Source organism: Petaurus breviceps, unplaced genomic scaffold (genome assembly GCF_028583685.1).
Source record: "Petaurus breviceps papuanus isolate PSGF00001 unplaced genomic scaffold, PetGlider_PUasm1.0 90769, whole genome shotgun sequence".
In the NCBI taxonomy this organism is placed as follows: Eukaryota; Metazoa; Chordata; class Mammalia; order Diprotodontia; family Petauridae; genus Petaurus; species Petaurus breviceps.
In genome coordinates, this window is record NW_027187341.1 from 1,756,230 (window position 1) to 1,776,576 (window position 20,347).

Below are 20,347 nucleotides of genomic sequence, written 5' to 3' on the forward strand. Positions count from 1 at the left end.
AGATTTAGTAGATACAGTTGGAAGTCGTGCACAGAGATGATTAAATTTGTGAAAGCATTGAGGTCACCAAGTAGGCTGAAACCTTGCAGTATACCCATAGTCAGGTAGCATGTTGAAGATGGGACAGATAAGTAGGAAAAGCAAATGAAAACAGTAAAAAAAAACTATAAAGGAATAGAAGATCCATAGTAAGAACATAGTCAAATGCTTCAAAGAAGTCAAGATTTGAGAAAAAGTCATCACGTTTGCCAATTAGGTGATCATTGTTAACTATGGAAGGAAAACCCACTTTATCCTACCATCCCTGTTAGCTACCATCCTTTATTTCTCCTGCACTTCTCAGCTTAACTCCTTGAGAAAACTACAATCAATGCCTCTACTTCCTTTCCTGTTATTTGATTCTAACCCCTGTGCATTTTGGCTTCTGATCTCATAATTTGACTGATGCTCCTTTCTCCAAAGTAACCAATGATCTTTTAATTCACAAATCTGATGATTTTTTTCTCAGTCCTCATTCTTCTTGACCTTTTTTTTAGCCTTTAATATAGTCCACCATCCTCTTATCCTATATCTTATCTTATACTCTTCCATCTTTAAGTTTTCATGACACTAAATCTCTCTTGATCTTTCCTACTACTAGTTTGATCAGTCTGCTTTGTTTATTCTCCGGTGATCCAATTTTAACATTTCCCACTCACCTTTTGGAAAACCTGAGCTAGACATCCTGTAAACTTTTCAAACTGAAAATGTCTGAAAACAGCACTCATTGTTTTTCCTCCAATCTTCCAAACTTCTCTTTTAATTTTTAGGGTACCACTATCTTTCCTCTCACCCAGGCTCACTCACAATTTTGTTATTATCCTTGATAACATTTCACACTTAATCCACATATCCAGTTTATAGCTAAATTCTCTTTCCTATGTTAACCATTTCTCATATATATATCCCTTTCTCTCTACTGACCCAACTGTCACCTTGTGCAGACCCTCATCACCTTATGCCTAAGCAATTGCAATTTGCTTTCTGGTTGGTCCCCTACCTTAAATTTCTTCCCACAACAATCAATTCTCCACGTAACTGCCAAAGTGGTTTTCTTGAAATGCGGTACTGATGCTATTTAGTAAATTTCAGTAACTCCTTATTGCCTCTGAGATTATAAAATTCTTTTTAGCTTTTAAAGACCTTTACAACTTTGCCACTTCCTCTCTTCTGTCTGCCTACATTTTACTCATTTTCATATACTGTACTATTTAGCAACACCTTACATCTTTCCATTCCTTGCAAAACGACAATCCATTTCATGACTTGGTGCCTTTTTCTGTGTGTCCCCAATGCTTATAGTTCTTTCTTTCATATCCACTTGTTGGCTTATCCTACTGCCTTCAAAACTCTGCTCAAATCCCATCTTTGCAGGGGCCCTTCCCATTCTCTGTCTGCTTCCCCCCACTACTCTTATATTTCTTGTATGAAGGTAGTTATTTCCTTCTTTGCTTGCCCATTAGAATATAGACTGAGACTACATTTTTCTCATTCTTTGTATTCCCAGGACTTAGCACAGTGCCTATCACGTAGTAAGTGCTTAATATGTGTTTGGTGACTGACTAGAGCAAATAGCTTCCATTGAGTAATAATGTAAGGAGCCAGGTTCCAAAAGTGGTTAAAAAATTGAGTGAAAGAAAATGGAATTGAGACAATGAGAATAGATAACTTTTTCTAGGATGTGGCTAAGGAAAGAAGGCAATAGATAGGACAGTAGTTTGAGGATATTCAGCTTTAATAAGGATTTTTTAAGGATGGGGCAGACTTTGTTAATTTTATAAATACCAAGGAAGGATTCAGTAGATGGGGGAAACTAAAGATTTGAAAGAAATAAAAAACAATAGTATGAGACCATCATCTCTACTGATGATAGCATTTTCTTTTCTACTTTGGATAGCTTGGAAAATAACTTATTTTCTCATTTTAAACACGACAGTATTTGAAGTGTGACATTTTTTTGTGTTAGTTTTCCTAAATTCCTTCTAATGATTTAAAAGGGAATTATTACATTGTTACATGGAACTATGTGCTCTTATGGATCTTAAAATTAAATGATTAATCTTCAATAACCCTTATCATTTTTTTGTCTTACTATATGTATAGCTACATTTACATATTCTTATTTTTCCATAACTGTTTTTACACATACTATAGCTTCTAGAACATTGTACTTTTTTAGCTAATGTAATTTCCATGATGTTGAGATCTTTGATATACCATATTTTAGTCTCTGCAGAAAACCTGGAGAAGAACTTGAAACAGATGGGAAGGCAACTTCAGCAGCTTGAGAAGGATTTGGATTCGTTTCCTTCCCCTGAGGACAAGCATGACAAGTTTCTAACAAAGATGTCCATATCCTTTTGACAGTTATATAACTTAAAAGACATCAGTCAACTAGTCTGAAGATTTATTTAGTGTTTCAAATTTATTTGCATGACCTGTATGCAAATTTCAGCATTCATACTTTGTAAGTTTTCACCTTTCCATTACCATAAAGTAATTGACCAAATGTTCAAAGCCAATAGAACACAAGTTTACCTTCTAAGTGCAATATATTGATTTGTGTCTCTTGATGTCTTTACTTCCTTGGATTGGCTTGGGAAATAGTCTTTCTCAGTTTTTCACCTTTAACATATCCTTTCTTTCTCTCTTGGCCTCGAATACTGATGTGAATTAAAATAACATTCAAATCACGTTTATTCGGTATAATTATAAAAGTATGGTATGATTTACAGTACTGTTGGAATATTTTAGGAATTTTTTTTAAAAAGCCATGGGGCTTTATATGTCCTCTTGAAGATATGAGTTAGGATCAAGATATTGTAAATCTATTCTTATTCTTGAGAAAATTCAGATGATATTTCTTCATAAATGCTTTTTAATTTTCAGTTCTGTCATTAGTTTCCATCAAAATTCCTACTTTGACAAGCATTTTCATTCCCCCAAGTGGGACTTTTAAAAATCCAGTTGAATTAAAAAAAAAAAAAACTTCATCCTATACACTTAACATTCTTTTTTTTTTTTTAGTTGAAGAGCTCCTTTCAGTTAAGTTTTTCTTTGTTATCACTAACTTTGTATATTAATATGGTGAGGTGGTGAAGTATTAAGCTAATTCTGAAACTAATATCGGGTTACTTTGTAAGGAGTGCTATGAAAATGGACTGATATATTACTTTTATGCTACAATAGGGTATTATTTCTTTATAATATTAAAATGCCACAGACTTCTGAATTCTTTATGAAAATTTTCTTTAGAAATTGAGCTTTTATAAACATTTTAAAACCTTTTTTAAAACTGAGGCACTCAAAAAGAAATACATACTTTCTCTTCTCAGCCCTCCACCCATAGCAACTTCCAACGAATTATACAATCAGAATGTGGTTAGTCATTTTAATGTGAATAAGTTTGGTTTCATCTTCTTTGCTGGCCCTTTTCCACAATATTATAGAAATGTATTCTAAAAATACTGAAATCTAATGAATATACTTTTTTCAAAAGCATCTGCTCTAGGTTCATATGACATAGGGTTCCCTTACTATGAAAAAATTGTGAGCATATTGTCACAATAGTTTGTTTTTTGCCCGAAGATATCAAAGTTCTATATTTACAAATTTTGTAAAATTACACAAGATTTTTATATTGCATACTGATATTTCATAGGTTGTGCATTCTGTATGCTGCTTTCGCTTTATTTGGCATTAGGGTAAGGTTATATTTATAACAGACGTGCCAGCACAGTGTCATTAATGATTTTCATTTAAATGGTATTATCGTGTTTAAGTATTCATCTAAAGCATTTAGCTATTATTTTAATCATTAACTACAGCCATCTGAAGTAGTTATATTCACCTGTTATTTCTCCCTGTGGGCAGGCAGCAATTTAGAAACGGTAGACTTGCATGTGGCTTTTGGCAATGCTTTGTGAGTGCATTAATTAAAAAGCCCCAATTTCAGGAAAACAGGAGCTGTAATAAATTGCTTAGCAGAGAAAGTTTGATGTAAAGGTTAGTGAATCCTACTTGGCATAATGAAGTCTGGACCTATCCATACTTGTATTAATATGACGTGGGAAGCTTTGAATGATGTTAGCATCTTGAAAGGCATGCAGCTCATAAAAAGCAACCAGCATGCAATCAGAACAGGAAGGAGAGTGCTTTGTTGGAAACAATTTTTCATTCTGAGTATAATTATACTTCATGGACAAGCAAGCAACTATATCCTGTCGCTAAATATCCCAACCTAGAAGCCTCTAATGAACTGATTAGCATTCTTGTATCTTTTGGAAGTCAGATATGTGAGCAGTTGGTGTACTTTCATATTGACAAAGCTTATAATCATAAATATTCTTTGCAGACTTCAGATTGCTCTAGTTTGCTGTTCATCTTAGTTAGGCAAACTAGTCTAAAAGCAATTAAATCTATATTTACTTGAAAAGCCTTGTTTACTTTTGGAATGACAAAAAAGTGAGACTTAGAATATTAAATGCATTTGTGTAGATCATACCAGAATGGCAAATTGTATGACTTTCTTAGATTTTGTAAATGAAGGAATTAGGGGACCATAAAAAATACTTTAAATAAACATGTATTTAGCCAAAGTTTAAATAATTAACTCTCATACTTTCTGTCAGTGTTTGAGTATTTTGTTAAGTATAGTATATATTAAATATGGGAGTTGAGAAAAATGTGTTGATAGTCAGAATTCTGAAGGCAGTAGTTTACATAATTAGTGCAGTAAAATTGTAACAGTTTCTTAAATCCATATGTAGTTTAATTGATTTTATTCTAGAGAACTAATAAAGATTCTATTAGCTACAACTTGGAGATATTTTTTGGAGAGATAGTTTAAAATTTTGCCATGAAGATATTTTCCTTTTGGAATTTAGTTATTTTAATAAAATTTTTTAAATGATTTTTTAAATTGTAAATTGTACCTTTCTAGCATCACATTTGTTTTGCAATACTTTTTTTTTCCCCAAAGGAACTATTAATTTATCTCTCCCTCACCCCCTGCCCCGAAACTCTAAATTCTAGTCTGGAATTATTGCATTATGTTAGCTTAGAGAGTTGGTGTGTTTGTGTGTGTGTATATGTCTGTGATCATATATTGTATTCTGTAATGATATTTGCATAAGTGTCTCATGCTAATCCTATTAAGAGATATGATCAGAACAATTTACCATTAAATATTTGTTTGCAAAACTCTAGTTAAGAAATATTTGCCTGTTGTGTCCATCGTATTTGTAAGGCATGCAATAGTTTCACAGAATTATTTTGTATTAGAAAGTAGAGAACAAGGGAGAAATGATCCTATATTTGCTAGTCTTAAAAAATCCTACATCATTTCTTCAGTATCTATATTTTGATATCTAAGCCTTTTTTCTGTCCCTTAATTGAGTTTCCATTTATTTTCTTAGCCAAAGCCCTGAAGAGTTTTACATTACAGTTACAATTTTTCCTTTCCTTAATAGTAATACATTTTCCATCTCAAAATAAAAATAGGAGTCCCCTTTAACCATTCCCATTCCTTGACTAGAATCAAAGACCTGTTTCTGTGCCTAGTTTAACAGATACAGAAGGAAGGACTGGGCTATGATTTCATTGACATACAAACCTCTCTCTACCAACGTAGGTGTATACCTCTGCAACATATAACATGTTGCCTAACATACTTTCAGGTTAGGTGACTTGCCCATTGTCCTATAGCCAGTTGGTATCAGAGGTGGTACTTGAACTCAAGCCTTCCTGTCTTTGACTTGGTTGCGAATCCAGTTTAATAGCTATGGTTGAGATGCATATTTTCTTTATGTCTCAACTTCCCCCTCACTGAAATGAAGGTAATAATAATAATGGTAGTAGTGGTGGCACCTTCTTCAGAAAAGGAAATAAATGGCTAATATTCTGGAATGAATATCTTATGTATTACTATTTTTTAGCAGCTATATGATATGAAATACAGTGTGTTATAGTGGAAAGTGATCCAGCTTCAAAACCAGAGTCTAGAGGTTCATCTGACATATATGACTATGTGACCCTGGGCAAATTCTGAGCAATTCTCTTAATACTCCAAGTTACCGAGAAGTACGAGAATCTCTATGGGTAGAGGGAAAGTCCGTATTTGGGAGTTCCTTTTACCACTAAAATCGTAGACCCATCCTTTATCCTTATGCAAATGATATACTTTTGTTCTAAGGTAGAAGAACATATATAAAAATGCCAGTTCCTTTTCCCTAGAGATTCAGAATGAGATATGTATACCTATCCATGGCTGGTGGGTTTTGTTGTTGTTATTTCCTACAATTCTTTTTTTTTAGAGAGAGTGATGTGGAAGAGGCGGTAGGTGGGGGAAGGTTATTTGATGGTGATAATGAATGCCTCCTGAAGAATAACATCAATGAAAAGTTTTAAATGTATAGCTGAAAACAAGAAAGTATAGAAGGATACACAGAATCCTTGTGTCACTACTTTATTTCATTTACATAGGTATGTGTTTAATGTATATAAATGTTTATGCATGCATATACATATATACTTGAAAGACAATTTGTATAAGAGTTCAGTTTCTCATACAGTTTTCTTCTTTCTTGTTTATATAATGAAATGTATTATGTTTGTTGATTAAATGCTACCAAAAAAGTATTTAATAAATAGTGTAAGAAAGAAAAAAAAAGCCTAACTGAATAAACATTTCTTAAACATTCTAAAAGGTGCCATTCTATGTACTAGAGATACAAGTATGAAAAAAGATATACTTTCTTATATGTTGAAGAGGTATAACCCCTACTCTCAAAGACTTTACAGAGCCACAGCAATCTTAATTATTTGATAAATTAATTAATATAAGACAGTAATTCAGAGAATGTTACTAACTAATCCAAATTAGTGCTATAGAGAATGAGTGTTATGAGTTCAGAGAAGGGAATGATCACTGTGATCTTCTCCTTCATGAGAAAAGAAAGGATTTGTGAAATTTAGTAAGCCACCTAGTAGGAAATTATGAACTTAATTTTAGCCATGATCAACTTTAAATGATGAAGAAACATTCAAGTAGAAATATTCTGAAAGCATTTGGACATGTGAGATTGACGATTTGGGACTAAATAGGTGAACTACTCTCTAAATCGAGTAAGCATTATTCACTGTACAACAAGAAAAAACTATAGATTCCTTTAAAAATTCCCCTAATACATTTAAAATTTAATTTACCAAATTTCTATTTTTACACAACTTTTCAAGTATATTGTTATTTTGTGGAACAAAAGGATAAGATATCTGTCTTATAATCAGCTTACTTTTAAAAGGAAAAGAATATCAATAATGATTTATTTAAGAAATTATTACAATAAATCAAATTTGAATTGCTTATCTAAAATTAATTTCAAGTATTTTATTCTGATGAAATTCTTATAAATCAGAGAAAAAGAGCTTTGATAAGTTGACGAGCCAACTGGTTGAACTATATTTTGATATACAGAGTGAAAAATCTAGTAGTAGTTTAAAAGATTTGCCTCATCACAGTAATGTCATTTGTGAGACTAGATGCCAATCTAGTTTCGAAATAATGTCAAGTAGAATTTAGGCTCTTCTTCTTCTAGCCCATTTCTTGTTCTAATAGACTGCACAGATCTTATTCTATTGACTGCACAGATCATCAGCTAGAGGAAAAGGAAAATTTAGTTTCAACTGCAAATTTGTGAATGAATCCATGTATTTTTAGCTCAATCATAAGGCCAGTAGGTACATTGAGATTGCTGATTGCCCAACTGTAGATTACTAAAGTTTGAGGCCTTCTAATTTTGATTTAAATAAGAAATCCCATCTAAATTTGAGGCCTTTTAACAACTTCTAATTATTTTTTGAAATCTCTGTAGGTTCAGAATTTTTTAATAATTCCACTTTCCCCTTTTAGACAGTTTTGTGTCAAGATCATGGTTTTTTTTAAATAAAGTTTAATGCTATAAATAGTTTCTTGATATGCCTGGTATGTCATTATTCTGATTTATCCCAATTTGGTGATTTAATTGAATAAAACTAACTGGACCTTTTTTTGTTCTTGTTTATGTTTTTTCATAGTCAAATGAGAATGTAAGAAATGTTGTTTCCATTTAAAATATTCTCACAAGATCTTCAGTAATTCCATTTGGGGATAAATGATTTTTTGTTGCATATTCTAAACTCCTCCTTAATTTCAGTTTTCCTTAATGTATGTAGGTAATCAGATATTTGTTGTTATAGCACTTTAAAAACAGTATATCCCAATATGCCATTCTATCTTATTTTTAATTGGTTAGGTCAAAATTGTAAAAAAAAGTATCAGTAAGCTTAACACAAATGTTCCACTTCCCAAATAAGAAACAACAAAAAAATGGGATCGACAGAGTGAAAATAGTTACGTTTTTTAATATTCACATTAGGATCCCATGTCAAATTACATTATCAATTTATCTTGTCTCAAAAAAATTTTTTATTTGTTCACAGTGGTTCCTGTGTATGTGTCATATTCACATTAAATTAGTTTTCTAAATCTTAGCCTACTTTTCCTGTGTTGTCAGGAACATGTGAAAGAAGGAAATTTGCCTGTTACAAACATCAAGAAATAGGTAAATATTTGCCTAATTTCTTTAAAATTTGTTTAAGCCATGAAAACAATTATGTATTTCTAAAGAAGGAGGGATTTGATACATGCATTTGATTCTTTAGTGTGATGAGATTTTTTCTTTTAAAAAATTAAATATTAAGATGATGAATAATTATTGTATTCAATATTTTTTCAATCATATAACTGTACTAATTGGGTTAAAGCTTTTAAAGTTGTCAATTCTCTACCAGTCATAAGTTTCTCCTGAAAATTATGCAAGTACATGAAACGAGGTAAAAATTCCTTGAATTCAATTACATTAAAAATTACATTTTCATATACAAATGTTAAAAAAAATTTATAAACCAAAAAATTTTCAAAGAACAGAAAATGGATGTATCATATAGTTTTGAATTATACATATGATCTGTCTGTAGGTACATCATAAATTTTGAATGTTCCCTTTGAAAATATTCACAGTAAAATGTAGTATCATGGCATTGTAGAAATAATAAACATGAGTTCTAAAGTATGTCATCAGGAGTCAAACCTTCAGCAGTTATTGTTGGTCACTTTTATGTTATGTGGAAGCCTAGTGTTTAATGTTTAAGCAACATGTTTTCTTTGATATTTTTGACAAGATATTCATGTATATAATGTTGCAATACAGTCTTTCAAAAGTATTTCTCATACTTATCCAATGTTTCAAACATTAACTCTTATTGAAAGCCAGCTTCATGTCTTGCCTCATCCCATTCATTAAAAAAGAGTCTATTCCCATAACACTTCATTTTTCTTCTCTTACCTTGTATTCTGTTTTAGCTTTGTATAGCTTACCTAGATTGCCATCTCCTTAAGGATAGGTGCTTTGTCTTAGTTATCTTCCACAGTACCAAATATATAGTTGATGCTCAAACAGTACTTTGATTCAAAGTCCATCAGATATAGAGACTTGTTAATGAAGCCTGAAGTATTCTATTCTAGCCCAGCACTATTCTTTTTGCCTACCCCTGCTCCCACCTTCCTACCCCCTCCTACCCACCTCAACCTCAAGACTTAAAGAAAATGGTTTTATACTAGATATAGTTAGTTTGTATATAGAATTTACCACTGACAAAGCTAGTTGTGTTGGGTGTTTGGTTCATATTAACCCTACAATTCCTTGATATTTGCCATCACAAATCAATCAAGTTTGAGGGTATTCAAAAGTAGTCTTATTCATTCAACTTCAGAAACAAGTTTCCTAGATGTTTAAGTTGTTTGACCTTTTGTTTAATCTAGAACTTTTCATTTATTATAATGAAACCTAACTTCAAAAGTAGTAGCTCAAAAAATCAAAATAGATTAACTGAAACTAAATCAGGTCAACAGATTTCAAAATGGGGAAGTTCTGCCTTATGAAATAAGTATTCTTTTCTACCAAGTCTGTACTTTTTTCTTGTCTCACCAGGAAGCTGTCATTTCGTGACTTTTTTTTTTTACTATCTCTGCCTTAAATTGTTGCATTAATTAAATTGTCCGTGTAGGTGAGCCTTACTACCACAATATTCATGAATAGTCAGAATATACCTCAGTCCTGCAAAGCATTTCTATTATACTTATCTTAGTAACTCTTTTGTTAAACTTGCTGCATATATTTTATAACCATGAATTTTTAACTTTCACATGTAAAATATGTTTTTTACAGCAGGTGAGCAATAAACAACTACTATGTTTTTAGATAGCATAAGGTGGATGTATAATTAGATCCATACGATGTAGATCTTTCAAGTAAGGCAGTTCTTAAGAGCATTTTCTTCTGTTTTTAAATGTTATTTTATTAAATTATTTTTTTCTGAACTAAAAAAAATCTATTTTCTTTCTCCAAATAAGGTTTCATTTTTTTTAAAAAAGGAAATCAAAACCCTTATAACAAAGTAAAAAAAAAACTTATCTCTTTATCTGTCTGACTGTCCATCTATACCTCAAATCTATCACCTCTCAGGAGATATGTATCATATGCTTCTTCATAGTTCCTCTGGAATTATGGTTGTTCATTGCATTGATCAGTTTTTGAATCTTTCTAGGTCTTTACAATGTTGTTATTGTATAAATTTTTCCATTTCTGCTTACTTCGTTCTATATCAGTTCATACAAGTTTTTTCACTGTTTTCTGCAGTCAGTAATTTACAGTTATTTGCCACTGTTTTTTAAAAAAAGTGACTCAGTATTTTGGTATGATTGATCTCTTTTCATATTTCTTTGAGGTATAAACCTAATAGTAATATTGTCGGTCTGCAATTTAATACCTGCATGCATATTTATAAACTGATTTCCAGAATGGTTGAACCAATTAATAGTTCTGCCAACAGTGCATTAATGTCCTTGTTTCCCAGAAACTCCAACAGTTGTTTTCCTTTTTACTCTACATTCCAATTTAATGAGCATGTTTTTTCAAGATTGTCTTTCTTCCTATTTGTATTTATGAATGATCTGAAACATTGTTTCTTGTGAACAATGATAGTTTAGATTTCTTCACTAGAGAACTGCCTTTTCATATCTTTTGACTATGTATTGGGGAATGCCTCTTACTGTTATAAATTTGAATCAGTTCTCCATACATGGTGTTCTAAAAGTCTTAGTGCAGTTTTGTGCTTTAATTACCTTAATATGCTTAAAACTGTACTTACTTGATTATAATATCTTGCTTTAGGTCTAAGAAATGTATTAATTTGGAAGTTATCATAGTATATGGTGTGAGATGTTAGTCTATCCATAGCTTCTTACAGATTGCTTTTGTGTTTTTCCATTAATTTTTGTTGAATAATGAATGAGTCATTACCTCAATAGCTGAAATCTTTAGGTTTATCAAACACTATACCAGTGTGGTTCTTTGCTTCTGTGTGTTGTATGTCTAAAAATTTTCCACTTATCCTCTCTAATTTTTAACCAGTACCAAGTCATTTTGATGATTATTGTATTTGATAACTCACCCACTTGACTTGCTTCTACCTGAGTATGTTGGGAATAATTTGTATTTCACTATCTTTCTTGACTTATTTATAGAGAAGTTACTTGGGAAATGAATTATTGTCCTTCAGATTCTTCCTTTCAAGAAAAGGAAAATTGAAAAGGATCAGCCTTCTTAAGCTATATAATATTCCATATGTTTTCATTTAAATAAAAAAATAGGAAGCTTTGATACTCTATTTCCAGTCCCACCCTTCTTCCCTTAAGTTTCCCCACCACTCCTATTCCATTGGCAATCAGAACATGTGAGTTTCTAGCCTTGGTGTCCCAACTAATAAGTTATTTTTTGTTATGCCAATAATTTAAGCTCCTTGATCCTCATTTTCTTCATCTTTAAAGTAGAGATGATATAGTTTTCTTTATCTTAATGTTTTTACAATCAAATGAGATATGACTAAAATAGATTTACAAAGTTAAAAGTGTAGGCTATATTTTGTATGAACCTTATATGTTCATATAAGAATATTACATGAATTTATGAACTATAATGTTCACATAAAGAAAAAGGGGAAGAAATCTGAACTTAATAAAGTTCTCATCTCAAAAATGTTAAATTAGTTTAGATTTCATCAAACCAGAATTTACATACATGATTTTAAAATTACACAGATAATCATTTTACTGTCTTTGGAAAGTGGTTAACTAATAGAAATGATATGTTAATGTTTCAGGGGCAGTTGCTTATTGTAAAAGAGATGTTTATTAAGCCATTAATTTTCTATCCCTACTACCTTAACTGTAACATACAGTTTTGTGATCTCAGCAAAAGAACAATTCCAAAAAATTTCAAGAATGCATGAAAACATGGAAAAATTATACCAGAGCATAATGAGCTACTATGCAATTGACATGAAGAAGGTTTCTGTGGAGGAATTTTTTACTGATTTAAATAACTTCAGAACTATGTTTATGGTAAAGTAAATCTATTTTGATCTTTTAAAATAATGATTTCTTTTTTTGTAACATCTCAATGTTTCCTTGATTAATCAGTTGCTTCATTCCTACTTTTGTACTGTATCTAGCAGTAAGACCTTACTTTTTTAATTTCCATATTCTAAACCTGTGGACAATGTGTATCTATTATATCCCTGCACTTTTTCTTTCCCATGTTAAACTATTATCAGAAGTTTTGATTGAAAATAAGTTGAATCCTGAAATTTTTTATATGTGTTCATAAAGGACTCTTCCTGACTGATTACAGAGCACTTTCATAACAAAATTTCAGCTAGAAATTTATTTCTTTATACTCAAAATCAGTTTGTACTTTTAAGGTATATTTTACCAAACTAAGTATAGGTCTTATGAATTATTCTTCTCTCCCCCCCCCCTTTTTTTCTTAATACTTTTTACAATATGCTACCTGGGATTTACCTTGAAATGGATTTTAAATGCCTAGGGTTTCCTTTGGCTTTTTAAAGAGGGAGGTGAGGTCTCTCTTTGATGTGGAATGCTTTCATTTAAGGATTAAAAAAGATCTTTTGAAAAGCATTAGCTGATAAGATGCAAAACCAACATATTAAGTGAGAAAGTATTTTTAATGCCTTAGGGATAGAAGTAAAAATGTTCCACAACTAAAATAAAGTTATTTTTGTTCTCAATATTTAATAATCTTTTTTCTTTTACAGAATATTTAGGGGAAGGAATAAGTCTTTAGTTGCAAAATAAATACATATTTGAACTTTAGTGGCATCTATATAGAGAGAACTTTATCTTGAGGCAGGTATTTTGACCCATTCAGGCTACTTGACACTTGGATAAGATCATGTGTACTGCAATTGAAGAGATTTTTATCTAACCCTTGAAATAAAAACATATCTAAACTAGTAAATGAATAAAACTACTAAAAAAACCAAAGGCAAATTTCCCTCAAGACAACAATTTTACAGGATTTTTTTCTTTGCAAATTTGAAAGGAATGTCTAAATTGATACTAGAGTTTTGGTACCATATATATTACTTGAAGGAAGTGAGCCATTAGATGGGAATTGCAAACTTAACATATTGTGGAGAAACTGCTGAGTTTATGAAAGATGTTATTTGATGTATTCATGTTATGTTTAAATTGTTTTCAAGGAAAATTATAGATTACAGAAAATAAATCTAGTATTCTTGCATGCCCTTCTTAAAAATGTACTGAAAACTAACAATTTAATATAGAGTGTTAGAATCATGACTAAATGATTTATATATTTAGCACTTACATTTGCACTTGGAATCTTGTTTTTTGGAGGGGGGAAGGCAAGGCATTTGGGGTTAAGTGACTTACCCAAGGTCACACAGCTAGTTAAGTGTCAAGTGTCTGAGGCCAGATTTGAATTCAGGTCATTCTGAGTTCAGGACCGGTGCTCTATTCACTGCACCAGCTAGCTGCCCCTGGAATCTTAAGACATATTTTTAGATGAGCCCCAGAGAAGTTAATCAACGAGTATTTAGTAACCTCCTACTATGTGCCAGGAATTATGCTAAGTGTTAGGGATACAGATACAGTAAATGAAAACATTCCTCCCTCACAAGCTTATATTCTAACAGGAGAGACAAGAATATATGTAATATTGTGATAAGTGTGTATATGTGCATATGTACACATGCACACATCCACACATTTATACACATGTAGGTATTTATAAATATATAGATGTTCCCAATAAATATAAAATTATATGTTAAAAGTAATTTCATATAATGTTTAAGAGAAAGGATACTAACAGTTGAAGAGATCTGTAAAGGTTTCACATAGAAATTGGTGCTTGTACTGCATCTTGAAGGAAGGAGGAATCTTTGAAGCAAAAGTGAGGAATGTATATATTACTGGCTTAGATAATGGTCAATGAGGCACAGAGACAGGAGATACAGTGCTGTGTGTGATGAACAGAAAGTAGTTTTCTCTTTTGACTGGATGGAACAATGGAAGCTGGGAGTAATAATACAGTAAGGTTGGAAAGATAAGTTGAGTTAAGGTTCTAAGTGGCTTTGAATCCTAAACAGAGTAGTTTACACTTGATTTTAGAGGCAGTAAGAGCTGTTGGAGTTAATTGAGTAGTGGAGAGACATGGTTAGACCTGAACTTAAGGAAAATCATTTTGACAATAATATGGACAAATTGGAGACTTGAGGCTGAAAGACCAATGGGGAGACTGTTGGAGAAGACCAGGAAAAAAAGACGCTGAGGGGCTGAATTAGGGTGGCAGCTATTTGTATGGTGAATACAATGAATATTAGAGGTGTTTTAGGTATGGAATTCTAAAGGTTTAGAAACTGATCATCTTTGTGGGGTGAGAGAGAATGAAGAATTGAGGACAGCACCAGGACAGTCACTTTGGTGACTGAACTAGTTATGGTACCCTAGACAGACATAGGGAAGTAACAAAGAGGGCTGAATTTGGTAGAACACATGAGTTCTGTTTTGGACATGTTGAGTTTAAGATGGCTGTGGGATATCATTCTAACTGTGAACCTAGACCATTAGTGAGATAGATGTGAAGCTCAGTTTAGAAATTATAGCTAGAAATGTATATAGCTCTATGTGAGTTAACTAGAGATCATAGTTGAACCCATAGGAGCTAATGAGGTCCCCAAAAGAAATTATGATGAGAGAAAAGACCTTAGAGCAGAGACTTCAGGTATACTTGTAATTAGGGGAATCAGTATATATGGTTCAGTATGGTTGAGCAAAAGGAGCAGTTCGATAGAATGAATAAGACAGAATGAAGGAACCGTTATAAAAATTTAGAGACTTGAGATACTCAGGAGAAGTTATTTACAATGTCAAATACTGTAAGAAGATCCAGGAGAAGGAATGAGAAGAGTCCTTTGGATTTGCCAGTTGAGAACAGATTATTGGTTACCTTGAAACAGTTTCAGTTGAATAATGAGATTAGAAAATGGATTTCAATAAAGATTGAGAAGTGGAGGCAAGGAAATAGCTTTTTCTAAGAGTTTAGCTTTGAAAATGAGGAAAGATCTATAATGGTATCCGGAGAGAATGATCTTATCCAGGGAGAGCTCGCATGTTTGTAAGTAGGAGAGACTGAGAGAAACTAAACCAGTAGATAGGGATAGATTAAAATTCGGAGGGTTTTTTCCTTTTTTTTTTCCTTCCCTCTCTCATCCTGCCCTAAAAAATGGCTACCATTAGACACAAATATGTATATATAAGTAAAATCATTCAATACATGCTTCTCTTAATTCTTTCTCTGGATGCAGATAGCATCTTCTTTTTATTATATTAGACCTTCCTACCTATGAACAATTAACATTTCTCCAATTATTTAAATATGATTTAATTTGTATAAAATTTTTTAATATAATTTGGTTTATGAGTTTGTTTTGGAAAAAAATTAAGCTATATTTAAAAGAAGTAGAAAATAGTACATAATAGTTGTGTGCAATCCTCTTTTTTAATTCTACTATATTATGGAAATGCTTGTTTTATTTCATAAATTAAAAATAATATAAAATTTTTTTTAAGTAAATGAAGATTAGAGGTTAAAGGAGGTGATTTGAAGGCAGTCTTTGGAAGAAGGTACAGGAAAGAATCAAGCTTCCAACTAACTATAGGTGTTGTTTTTGCCAAGGAGATAGGCCACTTCTTCATCAGAGAATGCAGTATAGGCGAGAAGAAAGAGAGGTAATGACTAGAAGTTTTGAGATGTAACAGATGTCCCATATGCTGCCGAGTATGTCTGGAAAAGGTAATTTTGTAGGAGGCAGACTACTCAAGCCTTGCTTTAAAGGAATTCAGAAATTCCAGGAGGAATTGAAAAGGGAGACCTCTTAAGTAAAGGGAATAGTCTGCACCAAAGGCGTGGGTATAGGAAATAGAATATCACATAGTAGGAACCACAAATAGGCAATTTTTTCTGGAATACTGAATAAGTAATGTAAAATTAGTCCGCAAAAAGTGATTAGAGTGGAGATTTTTAAATGCTAAATAAACAATGTAGTGAAGCCTGTGTTTTAAGGACTCTCAGTTTAGCAGTTTCCTGGGAGATTGATTGGAAAATGGGGAGATTATCCTCAAAAAGATCAATTAGAAGGCTATTGTAATAGTCTAGACGAGAAGTGATAAGGCCCTTCATTAGGGAAATGACTCTGTTGATAGAGAGAGGGGATAGGTGTTTGGAAGGTAAAATCACTGAAACTTGGCAACTGGCAAAATGAAAGAGGGCTGAATACAAAGTAAGAAGACTTGAGTTAGAATCTTAGCTCCAATGATTGCACTGCTAATGCCTGAACTGTTTGTTTCAAAGTATAGTAGAACATGGAATTTGTGTTCATTTATATTGAGCATGGGATAAAGATAACTAAAGATCCAAAAATTACATTTTCTCTACAACAGTCCAGAAGTTCTTCAGTCCAAGAGAGAAAAAAACAAAGGAATTTTAAGAAGTTTGCTTCAAATTTTAATATTTTAATGAATATGCTAGCATATTTTATTCCAACACTAATTTTAGTAGAATTTGCATTTTAGACCACAGAAGAGATTAGTCTTTGAGACTGTAAAACATCTTTAGCATAAGATTATCTTCAGTGCTATTGTGGATAATAGAGATCAGTCAGTTAATAAGCATTTTTTAAATGTTTTTTTAACTTCTGATTTACATCATTCGTTTCTGCCAGCTTTTGAGTTGCAAATTTTCTCCCCGTTTTTCCCCTACCCACCGCCCCAAAATAGCAGCCCCACAGTATATCCCCTCCTCCAATCTGTTTTCTCCCATATTTTCTCCCATACCCCTTTCGACTTTTCCAGTGGATCTCTATGCCTCAGTGCCTGTATATCTTATTTCCCAATTACATGTAAGGTGGTATTAATAATAGTATACACACACACACACACACACACACACACACACACACATATAGATTCATTCCCTTCCTTCCTTGTCATCCACCCTTACTGGGAAGATGAGCAGTTCAGTATAGGTTGTACATGTGTGGCTAATGCAAAACAATAACATAGTAGATATATTGTAAAAGACTGACTGTATTTCCCTCCCTCCTATCCCACCTCCCACTTGTTCTATTCTCTACTCTGATCCCATCCCTTTTCAAAAGTGGGTAATTCCAACTTACCTCCCCCCCAGCCTGCCCACCCTTCCATCATCCCCCCTCTCATCCCCTTCCCCCCCTACTATCCTGGAGGGTCAGATACCCTTTTTACTGTGTATTTTACTCCCTCCTCAAGCCATATTCAATGGGAATAAAGTTGACCCATTCCTTTTTACCATCCTATTCTTCCCCTCCATTGTAACCATTTTCCTTTGCCTCTTCTGTATGAGATAGTTTACCCCAATCTGTCTCTCCCCATCTCCTCTCATTATATTCCTCTCACCTCTTAATTTCACCTTTTAAGTATCATCCCTTCCTGTTAAATTGGTCCTGTGCCCTCTATCTATGTATACCTGTAAACATATATACAAACATTCACATATGTATTCATATGCCCATAAACCCTCATATATAAACATATATAGATATTTCTAATCCTTTCTGCTACTGATAAAAGTTTCATAAGTTACAATTGTTTTTCCATGTAGGAATGTTAATAGTTCAACTTTGATAAGTTCCTTATGATTTCTATTCCCGGTTTACCTTCTCATGCTTCTTGTATCTGAATGTCAAATTTTCTATTCAACTCTGATTTTTTTCAGCAAGAATGCTTGAAAGTCCTCTATTCCACTGAATGACCATGTTTTCCCCTGAAACGTGATACTCAGTTTTGCTGGGTAGGTGACTCTTGGTTTTAATCCCAGCTCCTTTGCCCTCCGGAATATCATATTCTAAGCCCTCTGATCCCTCAGTGTAGAAGCTGCCAGATCCTGGGTTATCCTGATTGTGTTTCCACAATATTCAAATTGTTTCTTCCTGGCTGCTTGTAATATTCTCTCCTTAATCTGGGAATTCTGGAACCTGGCTATACTATTCTTAGGAGTTTTCTTTTTGGGATCTTTTTCAGCAGGTGATCGATGGATTCTTTCAACTTCTATTTTGCCCTCTGGTACTAAAACATAAGGGCAGTTTTCTTTGAGAACTTCCTGGAGGATGCTTTCTAGATTCTTACTTTGGTCATGGCTTTCAGGTAGTCCAATAATTTTTAAATTATCTCTCCTGGATCTATTGTCCAGGTCAGTGGTTTTTCCCATGAGATATTTCACATTGCCTTCTATTCTTTCATTTCTTTGGATCTGTTTAACAGCATTTTGATTTCTCATAAAGTCATTAGCTTCCATTTGCTCCATTCTAATTCTGAAGCAATGATTCTCCTCGTTGAGCTTTTGAGATTCTTTTTCCAGTTGGCAAATTTGGCTTTTTAAGGCATTCTTCTCTTCATTGCCTTTTTGAGCCTCCTTTGCTATTTGAGTCAGTCTGTTTTTTAAGGTGTGATTTTCCTCAGACAGGCTGTTGACTCTCATTTTGTAATTTTCTTGCATTGTTCTCATTTCTCTTCCCAATTTTTCCTCCACTTCTCTTATCTGCTTCTTAAGGTCCTCTATGGCCTGTAACCAGCTTGTATTTTCCTTTGAAGCTTTTGGTGCAGGAGTTCTGACTTCACTGTTTTCCTCCTGTTCCATGCTTTACTCCTTTTTGTCCCCAAAATAGGAATGTAATGTTGGAATTTTCTGTCTGCTTTATTTCCTTTGCCTGCTCATTTTGCCACTCAATTACTTGACTTTTGGGTTTTTTGCCATAGGAAGACTGCCTCCAGACAGGGGAGCTTTCATCCCAAACGCTGGGGTTTTCTCAGCTGCCAGAGGTATTAGATGGGTGCCCTCTCTGAGGTCACCACACGCTCTGGCAAGCTGGGCACACACCCCAGGACCTCCATCCTACACTGCAGTCCAGATCCAAGCAGGTTAAGGCGAGAGCCATTACCCCTCAGACTGGTGCTTGGTCCCCCTACACTCTGCAGGCCAGGAGCTGAAGCTGCCACGTGGCACTGGCTTGCTGTGCCGGCATCTCAGAGTCTTTTCGCCCTGGGGGTAAAAGCCACGAACTCCCACTTACTGGTCCCAAAGTCCAGACTGCACTTACCTCTTACTTTGTCCTTCGCATCTATGTGTTGATAAATCTAGACATGGCCACAGCTGCTGCTGATCTGGATGGAGTCCCTCAGTCAGGCAGCTGGTCAGGCCCACCCTGGGGCTAAAGCCTTGGCATGGGGCTGGGCTAGCCTCCCAGAGTGCTGTGCTGGATCCCTGCCAGACTGCCGGGCTGTCTTCAGCGGGAGGTTAGCTTCTCTGTGTCATTTTGTGGGTTCTTCAGCTCCATCATTTGTTTAGAGACCCCTTTTTGCATGGATTGGGGAAGGTGGAAGCCAGAGCCACGAGAAGGTAGTGCTTCTACTCCGCCATCTTATCTCTGCCCCAATAAGCATTTTTAAGCTCCTACTGTGTCATTAAGCACATGTTTTGTGCCATGAACTCTGCTAAGTGCTGGGGATACTGGCAGAAGACAATCCCTGCCCTCAGAGTTCATGGGATAGTGGAAGAGATAGCAGGCAAACAAATATGTACAAAGAAACTACATGCAGGATAAACCAGGAGTAATTCACAACAGGGATTGGAGGATTAAGAGAAGCTTTTTGCAGAAGGTGGGATTATTTATTTATTTTGAGTTTGGGGCTTGAAGAAATCCTGGAAGTCAGAAGGTAGAGATAAGGAAGAAGAATATTTCAGGATTGTGAGACAGCCTGAGAAAATAATTGGAGCCAAGAGATAGTGTG

At 33.7% G+C, this 20,347-nt stretch overlaps 1 protein-coding gene across 2 annotated transcripts in view; it reads left to right on the top strand.

The window, feature by feature from the left end:
* Positions 1 to 20,347, top strand: part of DIAPH3 (diaphanous related formin 3) — a 516,072-nt gene that overhangs the window by 310,459 nt on the left and 185,266 nt on the right. For both annotated transcript variants that reach the window (XM_069068623.1, XM_069068622.1), the window contains 2 exons: positions 2,267 to 2,390; positions 12,373 to 12,538. In XM_069068623.1, coding sequence (XP_068924724.1) covers positions 2,267 to 2,390; positions 12,373 to 12,538 — 290 coding nt within the window. The remainder of the gene's footprint in view (positions 1 to 2,266; positions 2,391 to 12,372; positions 12,539 to 20,347) is intronic.